At 39.3% G+C, this 12,911-nt stretch overlaps 1 protein-coding gene across 2 annotated transcripts in view; it reads left to right on the top strand.

Annotated features, from left to right (window-relative positions):
- The window catches only part of SEPTIN7 (septin 7), a 38,751-nt gene that overhangs the window by 19,145 nt on the left and 6,695 nt on the right, over positions 1-12,911 (top strand). For both annotated transcript variants that reach the window (XM_081931149.1, XM_081931148.1), the window contains exons 5-9: positions 981-1,098; positions 3,965-4,057; positions 5,051-5,147; positions 5,498-5,549; positions 6,513-6,638. In XM_081931149.1, the coding sequence (XP_081787275.1) occupies positions 981-1,098; positions 3,965-4,057; positions 5,051-5,147; positions 5,498-5,549; positions 6,513-6,638 (486 nt within the window). The remainder of the gene's footprint in view (positions 1-980; positions 1,099-3,964; positions 4,058-5,050; positions 5,148-5,497; positions 5,550-6,512; positions 6,639-12,911) is intronic.

The following is a 12,911-nucleotide window of genomic DNA, read 5'->3' as shown; positions in this document are numbered from 1 at the left end:
TTCTGATACAAAATCTAAAATATACTATGATCCTGGATAAAGTTGCTGGCATGGAGCTGATCTAGGCTGTCACTGGTTCTTGAACACATTCCTAGGCCATAGTGCCTGCCAGCCTTCGTTTCTCAGCTCCATGTGGATTAAGCTTCATTCAGTGTCTTTCATCCAGTCCCCATACTAGATAGAGCCAGATAACAGGGACAGTGAGGCTTGCAGCATCAGCCTCAAAAAGGCAAGAGCTGGATGATAGAAGGCAAGTGGCTCACTGAAAGCTACCTTTTTTGAAGCCTATTATTTTTAATAGATGCTTACTAAAAAAGATTACTAAATAATGGCTTAATCAACTGCATAATATAAAATAACTGTCTAAAATTAAACTGCTTTCTTAACCTTATGCTGATGATGTGGTTAGATTTAATAAAGAAAATTACTTACTTGTTTTGGCATTTTTATAGATTCTTTTGGTTCCTCTTTGAATTATGTTGTATTATTTCTCCAGTTAAATGGGGACTTCCCTTCTGAATAGTACACACCTCCTTAGAAATTTGCATCAGTCTCAGAATTTGAACAAGCTTTGCTTCCTTTATCCAAATTGACTTGATGGGGACGGTGTCAGTTTTCCTGACCTTACTACTGGGATTGTGAATTGTACTCAGTCCCATGTTACTACTTAATCAGTTGGGTGACACAGGAAACATCCAAGTCAGAAATGTAGTATCAGCATTATATAATGCTCTATATTCAAAGCTAGTTTTCAATGTTAAACTCTGATAAGTTTGCAGGTGTAATGCTTGAAAAAATGCTTGGCTTACTCCTCTGTGACACATATTATTGCAGCTATTAAATAGGAAAATGAAATTCTGATAATTCATTACTTTTGTTGTGTATATATGGTTATACAAATTTTTGCAGTGTGGGTGTTCAGAAGGGACTTTCTTAGCTGACAGACATATTTTGCTGAATCACAATACTTTTTTTTAAAGACTCAAGCCTTTGGATATCGAGTTTATGAAGCGCCTGCATGAAAAAGTGAATATCATTCCACTTATTGCCAAAGCAGACACACTTACACCTGAAGAATGTCAGCAGTTTAAAAAACAGGTGAAAAGAGACTTTTATTATGAAAAAATAGGGGTGGGTGGGTGTACATACTATGTTTAACAGTGTGATTTAAGAATTTAATCCTCAAAGTGACGTCTAGCATCTCAGCAAGATATGTATTTTGGAAGTGGTAAGCTAACTTTTTCCCAGAAGTAAAAAAAAACATGAATACAGCTCCTGACAAGGCAAATGTGTTCACTGATCTGAACAATGAAAATGATAGTTCTTTCCATTTTTGTTAAAAGCGAATGTTCTTAATTAGCAAGTAGAATAAATATGACATGCTCAATCTAAAACATGTTTGGTTTTTTGCCAGGCTTGTGCAGGGTTTTAGGGATTTGTCAGTATGTTTTTTGTTTTTGTTACACAGTAATACTTAATCACTGCCGTAAAGTTTACATTTAAAAGGTAGTGGTGCACTTGGAATGTAATTGTGGTTTGAAAATGATACATTGCACTTACTTGTGGTTTCTGTGTGCCGGATTGTAACTACCTTTAAGGCAGGTTGGAGACCTTAAGCATAGTTAAGTCAAATCTCCTTCACTGACAGAAAACATAATTCTCTCCGCCCTCAAATCCAGCTTGCAACTTATTTCAAGCCCTAAGGAGAATACAGCAAGGGTGCCTGCTGTAAAACCAAAAGTAATGCGTCTCGCAAGCGATGGCAGGGTATTCATAATGTATGGCAAATGTTTGTTGAATACATAACAACAACAACAACAATCTTTATTATGGTCCAGAGACCCAACAAATCGTTACAAAGCAATACACAATTCATACAGCCTACCTCCAGGTTAAACATGCTTTTTGAATACATCAACTGTTCCGACTGTGGCAGGAATCCACCCCAATGCTCATGGGAAATTGTAGCATGATATTTTAGAGTAATCAAGTGAAACTTTATTACATGGCATGGCAAAAGTCTGTAATTGTATTGGGACCAGTTGTTTGTTGTTGTAGCAGTTGTGTTTTCAAAATGTTTCTTCTGTACCATGAAAAATAAATAAAAAGATTGTAAAAAGAATAACAATGAGAAGGCAGCGTGTAGAAATATGGTATGGTGGCTTACTACCGTAGAGTGAGAGCATATTTCAGTTCTTGTAGAAAGCTTCCAAATCCTATGAAATGCATTTGGCTAACACAGATAATAAACAATTCACAAGGGATGTGGGTGACACTGTGGGTTAAACCACAGAGCCTAGGGCTTGCTGATCAGAAGGTTGGTGGTTCGAATCCCTGCCACGGGGTGAGCTCCCGTTTCTCCGTCCCTGGTCCTGCCAACCTAGCTGTTCAAAAGCACATCAAAGTGCAAGTAGATAAATAGGTACTGCTTCAGCGGGAAGGTAAACGGCGTTTCCATGCACTGCTCTGGTTTGCCAGAAGCGGCTTAGTCATGCTGGCCACATGACCCGGAAGGTGTACGCCAACTCCCTTGGCCAGTAAAGTGAGATGAGTGCCTCAACCCCAGAGTCCTCCACGACTGGACCTAATGGCCCTTTACCTTTACCTAGAAAGCTTCCAAATCCTATGAAATGCATTTGGCTAACATAGATAATAAACAATTCACAATTGCAAGTGGGGCTGGCAGCTAAATCCTGCAATAAAAATGTTCCTGTTCAGAGCTTCAGTCATATTGGGACAGGAGCCATGTAAAGCTGTTCAGGCCTTTGGAAGAAGGGCAGAGTTTCTGGCAAGTGTAATGAGACACCCCCCCCCAGCCCCAAACATTCCTCTGCTGTGCTATATAGTGCTAGAGGACTTTGGTTTGCTGCTGGCATCCAGCCCTGAAGCTGAGCATTCTATTGCCATAGAGTGTCCTTTCTCTTTGACTTCATCTTTGAAATATCCTTGTATTCTAAATATCCAAGCATGTATCTTCCAACACACTTCACCTCTCCTCACCCCCCCCCAGATGCTAACTTTGAACCGTTAGGGGCTTGCCTAGACCAGTTACCCCTCTGTCCTGCCCTCCCTTTTATTTTTATTTCCCCAACCAGCACCATAACACTCCATGTCTCAAGTGTCTCCATGCCTCATGCCTCTTGAGCTCAAATACATTCAATGAATGTGTGCAGTATACCCAACTTATGATTAGGAAATAAATCATTAGGCCTGGAAACGATGCCTTATGAGGAACAGCTAAGGGAGCTGGGCATGTTTAGCCTGGAGAAGAGGAGGTTAAGGGGTGATATGATAGCCATGTTCAAATATATAAAAGGATGTCACATAGAGGAGGGAGAAAGGTTGTTTTCTGCTGCTCCAGAGAAGCGGACATGGAGCAATGGATCCAAACTACAAGAAAGAAGATTCCACCTAAACATTAGGAAGAACTTCCTGACAGTAAGAGCTGTTCGAGAGTGGAATTTGCTGCCAAGGAGTATGGTGGAGTCTCCTTCTTTGGAGGTCTTTAAGCAGAGGCTTGACAACCATATGTCAGGAGAGCTCTGATGCTGTTTCCTGCTTGGCAGGGGGTTGGACTCGATGGCCCTTGTGGTCTCTTCCAACTCTATGATTCTATGATTCTAAATAAGAACAATGGAGAAATCCAAGCATTCTGGCATAACTGTAATAGACAGAAACATGTCCTTCTCATCCCCGCAAAGCTAATACCATAGACAGGAGTGTCCATATTTGGTGTTCAATGTGAATCAGCAAGTTTGATTTTCAGAAAATTGGATGAATTATTTTTAGTATTTCTGACAGGTTAATTTGCCACATACATTTCATATATCCAGGAATGTCACAGGTCCTTTGTCAGGCAGGTTGTTTTGTTTATTTTATTTTTAAAGTATCTTGCAAATCTATGTATGCTTCATAAGCATGCCAAAAACACTGCTTCTGTTCTCTATTAATATTTTTTTTTCAGATAATGAAAGAAATTCAAGAGCACAAAATTAAAATATACGAATTCCCAGAGACAGATGATGAAGAAGAAAATAAGTTGGTTAAAAAGATAAAGGTACAGAAATTTAGAAATTGGTATGACAACTCATCTTGAGCTTTATACTTTGAACACAGAATGCTCTATAGATCGACTTTCTTCTTTGCCCTTGGTAGAAAGAGCTGTTCTGTGCTTTCAGAGCTCCCTACTATATTGAAGGCACTGGGGGAACCCTTGCATGCAACCCCCCCTCCAAAAGTGCCTGAACATACCAGATGTTGCTGTGTAATAACACTGGCTTTGTAGGGAAGTATGTTTTTGCTTCAATTAATAGATAATCTGCAGTTTGTCGTTGTCCCAAATCTGGACAAACTGGCTAATTTCAACTATGGTTAGTCATTTTCTGGGCTTCTATCAGCACTTGGAAATCTTAATATGTTTCTCAGAAGGTTTCTAACATCTCTGTTTTTCTCTTCCTCGTTTATTTTACAACCTTGTTCTTTTGTTTGCTGGTTCTGAAGGGGTGTGTCCTTGTGGTTTACCTAGGGCAGTTGTGGTAAATCCTTTCAGTCTTTCTGTTGTGTGGTACAGGGGGAATGCCTCGTGGGGGCTATTCTAATGTGAAGAGGCGTAGCTCAATGGTATAGCATCTGTCTGAAATCCTGAAAAGGCACTTCCAGCCAGTGTAAAAAAATACTAAGCTGGATGGTTTGACTTGGTATGAGGCAGCTTGCTCTGTATAATTGCAAAAGCATAGTAATGGAGAATGTATCTCAGATAGAAACGTAGGGAAAGATTTCTGCTTGAGACATTGCAAACATGATGGCACTTGGAAAATACTAGGGTCAATGAGACAATAGTCATCTATTTTCTGTTTGGTTTTTAGCAAATACAGGAAACTAAACCCGAGCTCTTTGCATGAAAAACATGTGCTTTACCATTGAGCTATGGCCTTTCCCATATAATGTTTCAAAAGTCCCTTTTGTTCATATCCAACTGGGATATTTCGTGTATTCAGAGGAGTAAAACTATGTACTTACACCCCCAAAATATACTCTTTCTGTCCTCCAGGACCGTTTACCTCTTGCTGTAGTAGGTAGCAATACTATCATTGAAGTCAACGGCAAGAGGGTTAGAGGAAGGCAATATCCTTGGGGTGTTGCAGAAGGTAAGTGCACAAAAGGCCATGTGTGATCTTCCCTGTAAGCCCAAAAAACATTAATAGGGCTGTGATTTGATTATATTCTGCTTTTCCAATAGTACACTCAAGGCAGCCAACAATATAACATTACAGTAGCTTTTGTGGTTTTTATATTTGAACATGTGATACATATAGTGACATCGTAGTAGTGCAACATCAAATAGCTAGAATGGCTTCCCTTTCTGCTGTTTTTCCTTCAAAGTTAGTAGCAACGATGGTAAATAGAGGGTTGGCTTCCATAGTGTCCCTTCACCCCATCTGCTACTGGCAGATGTCTGTTTCCTGTATTTAAAAAATGTGACATTTTCCCCCTACAGTTGAAAATGGTGAACACTGTGACTTCACAATTCTAAGAAATATGTTGATAAGGTAAGCAAGTGATGTGCAGCACTGGTTTGGGGAATAGTTTTCCCTCCTTCCTTCCTTCCTTCCTTCCTTCCTTCCTTCCTTCCTTCCTTCCTTCCAAGTTCTGTTGTGGTTCTTCCATCTATTGGGAGGCCTTCCACATTGCTGGACCACATTGGAAGACTAGCTAAGTAGGCCCATTCCTTTCGTGAATTCTGTTGAAAAAGAAACTGGTATATTGTAATACTTTCTCTTTTTAACCGAAGGTCATCTGAATAAACGATGAACTTTTAAAATAAAAAAAATATATGCATGTACTCAGTGGCCACTTTTAGTGTGTATAATTTTAGGATTTTTTTCTGGTCAGGAAGAAATATTAAAAACTTAGTATTTCCTGATATAGCTTAGACTATTTGGCTACATTTTCATAACAAAGCAAGCAAAGGAAAATCTCTTTTTTAATTTGTGAAAGTCGGCTGTTGAATATACCTCTGGATATTTTGAAATTGATATGTCAGTTGGTGGGATGTGTAGGTGCTTTTTTGGAGGCTAGAGTTTTAACAAGAAGGTGCAAGATGCAGAAACCACAGTCTGATCCCGAGTATACTTACATAAAAGCAAGTTTTTCTGAATTAGATAGGGATTCATTGAATTTAATGTGTGTTAGGATCAAGCTTTAAATTTGGGAAATACTTGTACATCAGACATTTTTTGGGGGGGAGGTGATTATGCTAAGAGGCATAATTTGGTTCCACAAATCTATTAAGAACATATGCAAAATATTAATGTATCCTCCCTATTGGTTATGTATAGAATTCTCTAAACATGAAGTCGTTCGCATATTTCTTTAAGAACAATAAATCACTGTATAAAGCACTTTTACATTTCAAAGCCCCATGCCACATGTTTTGCTTATTAAAATTAATATTGTATGTATCAGCTATTATTCAGTAAAGTTACTGATAAGTTCTTCTTTTTCTTAAATAGAACTCACATGCAGGACCTGAAAGACGTCACTAATAATGTCCATTATGAGAACTACCGAAGCAGAAAATTGGCGGCTGTTACGTACAATGGAGTTGACAACAACAAAAACAAAGGGCAGCTAACAAAGTAAGTGGTAGTAAAAGTGGTGATATGGTTTTTCCCACAAGTTCATGGAAAATCTGTTTTGGATCACATGTTTGGCCATTCAGTCAACTCCTTAAAGGCGCATACACCACCAAAGTAATTGTTACAACTTACTTACTATTATTTATTACAGTTGTTTGTTTATATCTCACAGTTTACAAGAAACATTAACCTACCTTTTATTTTAAACTACAAGTGCCTTTTCCTTATATGGATTATTCCAGCCAGTGAGAAAAAAGAGTGGGGCCTCCTGGGTCTTCATATGCCCATTTTGTAGGGCATATGCCCATTTTTCATATGCCCATTTTTGTAGGAGTTTATTTGTCATTGTGCCCATCCTTTGGAATCCCCTCCACCAGCACAAGCACCACCAGTAGTGTGCTTCCAGTGCTTGTTGAAAAATTATGTATTTGCGTGGGCCTTTGGGGTGCATTAGTCTGGTCTGATGCTTCAGGTCGTTAAGTATGCTGCGGAATTTATTTCTCAATGTATTGATTTTAATTTATTTTATTAAATTTGCGTACCGCCCTTCATCCAAATATATCAGGGCGGTTCACAAGATAAAAATACAGGATATGTAAAGAGAAAGGGAAAGGTACCCCTGACTGTTAGGTCCAGTCGCGGACGACTATCGGGTTGCAGCGTTCATCTCGCTCTATAGGCCGAGGGAGCCGGCATTTGTCCGCAGACAGCTTCCGGGTCATATGGCCAGCATGACTAAGCTGCTTCTGGCGAGCCAGAGCAGTACACGGAAACGCCATTTACTTTCCTGCTGGAGCGGTACCTATTTATCTACTTGCACTGGTGTGCTTTCGAACTGCTAGGTTGGCAGAAGCTGGGACTGAGCAACAGGAGCTCACCCCGTCACGGGGATTCGAACTGCCGACCTTCTGATCGGCAAGCTCTGTGGTTTAGACCACAGCAACACCCGCAGGATAGAAGCACAAAATATCTTCGCTGGCAGTCATATTTTTAAATAGTGGATGAGCAGAAGTTTTTAGTTTTTGTAATATCAGCAGGAGTAGAAAGTTGTTCTGTCAGCTGAGCTGGTGGAAACATACCTGATGTTGTTCTGTCAGCTGAGCTGGTGCCTGATGGTTGAGGGAGGATTGTCAACAAAGTACATTTTCTTCATAGGAAACATAATAGTCTTTGGTCGCAACATAGGTTCAAGTACGCTTGGCTGACATGAAGCTTTTAGTGTAGCTTCCAACCTGAATTTGGCGGCTGAGGCAGTTTTATTTGCCTGGTGGGCTCACGTCAGACAATTATGGGAACGTTTGCATGTCGATTTTATATAATTGAACAGCTACATTATTCAATATATGGGTACGTAGTACTGCCATTAACTGACTTCCAATCTATACTGTATTGCCATCAGCAGGGTTCCATCTGGTTCCCATTGCTATTCATTATCTGTAAGAAGAATCTATATGTCCTTGCTATTGCCTCACTTGCAAATTAAATTGTGTCTTCTTCTCTGGTATGCTGTTAAAACACGTTTTCATGGTTAAAGTTTCTGAAAGGTAGAAGGAATATTATATTACACAGTTCATGGCGCAGAAGAGTACAAATAGAATGAAATATACTAAAATTGAGCTCAAGGTGCACAGAAAGTATTTATGGACTTGTACTCTTCTGATGGGGAATAATTGAATATGTATTATATTCATAGATTTAGTTTTGTAGGTTATATATCTCTATATAACCCAGTATATTCCAATTGGTGCATTAGGTAATGAATGTAACACAGTTGTTTTACTGCAGAGACTATTTCTAGTAACTAAACTTACAACAGGGTAGTGGGTTTTCTACTATTCGGATCTGATACTTTTATTAAGAAGGTGTTGTCTGGAGTAATAAGTTCAGCAATATCTGGCTCCCATATACATGCAAACTGAAGATGATGAGAGATGCAAAAGTAATTGCAGTTGTTACCTATTGTCAATCTCAAGGTTTGTTCCCCAACTATTAAGTTCAGTGAACTTTTATGTTTGCTCAAAAGTTAATTTTGGCTTTCTCTCTGGCACATGTCTGTCTCCTGTGCTCCCTCAAGCAGGTTTGCAGGATAGCCAGCTGAGGAGTTTATCTTCTTGGAGCTGTCAAACCAAACAAGCCCATGCAGTTTCTGCATGCAGTGTCAGGAAAGTGGGGAAATTAATTGAAGCTTCATCACCGAATGGACTTCATCCCTTGCTTTTTCTTCATCCCACTTTTGGAAAAAAGTACTCAAATTTATTGGTTTCTGAATCTTATGAGGACCCTCACTTCTCTTTTCGGAGTTATTTTAAAGCAACATACATCAATTTTTGGAAGGTTAAGTTAAGTTTATACAATTCTGAAATTGCAATGGTTTCTTCATCCATAAAGATGACTGGTAAGACCATTAAAGGGTCTGGCATTAGTCCTGTGCCCAAATACAAACTTAAACATTTTTGAGAGTTAACATTTCTGTGCCATTCAGAAGTTGGGAGTCAGACTCTCTTTTTTAAAAAAAATAATTTTTATTAAGTTTTCCATTTAACAATCCAATCATATCACATTAATTAATCTGAATTATACCAATACATATAATAAAATCATAAAATCCAAATATTTTGCCGAATTCTTAAAATTTTTGTTGGGAGTACCCATGCTTCGAGCTCAGTAAGGGTCCAATCATCTCATATTCTTCTGGGAGTTCGACTCTCAAGTCTATTTTGGTCTGCAGTATATTTTTTGAAACATAAATCATAGTGTAAATTACATCTGTGGACAATCTATGCGGCTTCACTATGAACAAACTCTAATAGTATTTCCCATTTCTCCCATGAAGTTGAAACCTCCCAAGCATGTTGCATTGTTGCATAGCTGTCAACTTCCCCCTTTTTTTTAAGGGAAAATCCTATTCGGAATAAGGGAATTTCCCTTTAAAAATGGGAAACGTTGGCAGCTATGCATTGTTGTTGTTTTTTTTAAGATCATATTTAAATTGGTTTGAAAAGTGAAAGTTTCTGAAGTCCATCTGGCTTCATTGGAGGAGGATGCGACGCTGAGGCTTTCAGCAGCTCATTCTCATAATGCTAAAGCATTGTTTAAACAGGGATGGGGAACGCATAGCCCTCCAGATGTTGCTGGACTCTCGAGTAGGAAGATGCACAGGGAGAGTCATCCCTGTGCTCTGCTCTATACTTCGTTGCAGAGCTCAAGAAAACGACTTCATATTCTGGACCAGGAAGCCTATACCATGCTTTCTGCTTGATCAGCATCTTCACATGTTAACAAGGTTGTAGTTGAATAGTTCTCAGCTATCTTAAATAATAATTTCAGGGAAATTGTCCCTTTCCTGGTGTGTTGCTTTTCCCTGCAATGCTTTGATCACTATACTAACGAAGCAAAGCATTTGATTTGACAGCATGAGACCGCTTCCCATGGTCCTTAAAATGTTCAGAGCGCTTCAAAGGGAACAATGGTTGCATATATTGTGAAATTTCCGAAAATAATGTCATAGCGGTGATGCCATAAAGCCCACACTGTTGGTTGCATCGTTTAGCTGTCTAGGCTGGGCTTCCAGTTCTGCTTTACATCTCAAAGAAGTGTGAAGCAAGCCAGGTAACCATTTTGTGCATTTTGGGGGCAAACCACTTTTTCACAATGCTTTACTCATGAGGTATATTCCATCTTGCTATTGTTCTTCTTTTGGCTGCTGAATCTGTTAATACTGCTTTGGTTCTAAATCAGTTGCTGAGTTGCAAGGACTTATTATTATTATTATTATTATTATTATTAATTCTGTTTTTTAAAATGTGGTTACAGTGAACGTTTGGGGTTTTATTTTATTACTGTTGAATTTCTAATTGTGTGCAAGCCACATTTAGAGAGAGTTTGGCTCCTAAAGGCAGCCTATAAATGTTTTCTAATAAAACTAAATAGCAAAGGGTGATCTTCAGGTATTAAAAGCTAGGAAGAACAAATATGTAATCCTGCTAAGATAACTACTTAGAGTGATGCAGTCTAATAAGTACTCTACATGCAGTCAGCAGCTCAGTACAGTGGTACCTCTAGATGCGAACGTAACCCGTGTCTGCGGGTCACGTTTCGGCGCTTCTGCGCATGCGCGTGACGTCATTTTGAGCATCTGTGCATGCGCAAGCGGTGAAACCCGGAAGTAACGCTATCTGTTACTTCCGGGTTGCTGCGGAGTGCAACTCAAACGGGCTCATCCCGAAGCACATTCAACCCGAGGTATGATTGTATAACTAATGTTAAAGTTCAGCAAAATGCAGCTACTGTGTAGGTCATTCCTCATTTAATTTCTGCCCTCCCTTAAAGTCTAGCAGCTGGAGGGGACATTAGACAGGATCCATAAGCTTTCATTTGCTTAGCATTTGCTGCAACTTCAGATGACTCTTCAGCTAGGGAAGGAGTCATATATCTGATACAATGGTGCTGGCAAACTGTTTGCTGTTGTTTCTTGATTCTTACGACCACGATGACTCTGTCCTTGTGCATGCTGTGGAGAATAGGATCTCTCTTTTGAGGTAGCAGATCGGGGTGGAGTTTTTTCATAGCTCTACACGACTTGAATCTCTTAACCATTAAGATTTAGAGAGCAGCAGTGAGCATATGAGACATGATTTGAGACACATGCAGGTCCCGTTTTCTGAACACAGTGCATTTTCAGGAGATAATTGGTTAGGTGAGCATTCGCATATCAAGCTGATGATTTTAATTATTTACTATGGGAACATTTCTAATCCGTGATTTGTGCCTTCCTGCTTCCTTCCTGAAATTGCTGCAGACAATTGGCAAAAGCCAAACAAAAGGAACAACGGATTTGTCCACTCTCTCTTGCTCTGCCAACCAGCAAAACACAAGCGAGTAAGGAAGTGGGACAACTCTTGACTCTTCAGCTACCTGAACCAGCCATTTGTGTAGCTAGGTTTGGGAATAATTATTTGTGTTCAGGTAACTGAGATTTCGGATAACAAGCATTCAGACCTGCATGTATAAATTCTTGAAAATGCATTTGAGCTTTTTTTAGTCAGTGTTGTGCCAATGCAATAAATACTGTATTTTTCGCTCTATAAGATGCACCAGACCACAAGATGCACCTAGTTTTCGGAGGAGGAAAACAAGGGAAAAAAATATTCTGAATCTCAGAAGCCAGAACAGCAAGAGGGATCGCTGCGCAGTGAAAGCAGCAATCCCTCTTGCTGTTCTGGCTTCTGGAATAGCTGCGCAGCCTGCATTCGCTCCATAAGACGCACACACATTTCCCCTTACTTTTTAGGAGGGGAAAAGTGAGTCTTATAGAGCAAAAAATACAGTAGTTCTCATCCTGGTGTCAAAGTTAAATTGCTGTATAGCTTGCCAACTCCTCCTTGCACACTCATCTTGTTTTATATCTAGCTATGACGTACCTAGTAGTGTTGCATCAGTGCAACAGCACCTACCTAAAACAGTCTTATCTGGCTTCTGCAGCTGGGACAGGAAATAGGAAATACTTTTTAACTGAAGACTTCTTGGTTTGTTCAGTTGTAAGGGGCTTCATTTTGTTTAGCCAAGATATGATCATACAAATGGGGACATGGTTTGAATAGGTTAGATGGATTCTACCTTGTTCTGGTTGAGCTATTGGGCGGGGGGGGGGGGCGGGTCAAAAGATTTTTTTTCCTTTCAGAAATTCCAGAGTAGCTATGATATTAGAACTTAGATCTGTGAAATGGTTTGAATGGTTCATAAACCTAGAAGAATCTTTGAAATACAAGGCAGGGAGTGGAGTGACTCTTACAGTTGCCATTTTATCATCTGATCTTAATTATAGTAAATATTTCCCAGAGAAGCCTTTTGAGACCTCTGCTGGCGAGTTAAATGGTGCTATTGACCATTTTGAATATGCGTACTAGCAGCAATAGGCCTTGAGACAGTTGTGAATTGGTGTTTATTTTGAGAAGTTAAGCAAATGTCACTAAAATATTTAAGTTTTCATCTAAAGAGCATGCATTATTCCTTGCACACAAACACAGGTAAAAAGCTTTGCCCATCAGGTCTGCATTAATTGTGTAGAGCACTTGAACTAACAGACTATTGAAAACAAAAAACTTAACTAGCTTTAACTAACAACCTGTCACTTTACAGTGGAAATCTTGCTGCTGGAGAGCATACAAACCAAAGTAGCTTCAAATCCATAATGAATTTGCTTTTTAATTATTGCTTTTTATTTTTGTGGTTTTATTTGAGCATGCTAAGCTTCTGTATTTTTTGTTTTTTAGA

This window comes from Podarcis melisellensis (assembly GCF_964234715.1).
Source record: "Podarcis melisellensis genome assembly, chromosome: 12".
NCBI lineage: Eukaryota > Metazoa > Chordata > Lepidosauria > Squamata > Lacertidae > Podarcis > Podarcis melisellensis.
Note: the sequence above shows the minus strand (reverse complement) of the source record. Positions and strands in the feature narration are given on the sequence as shown.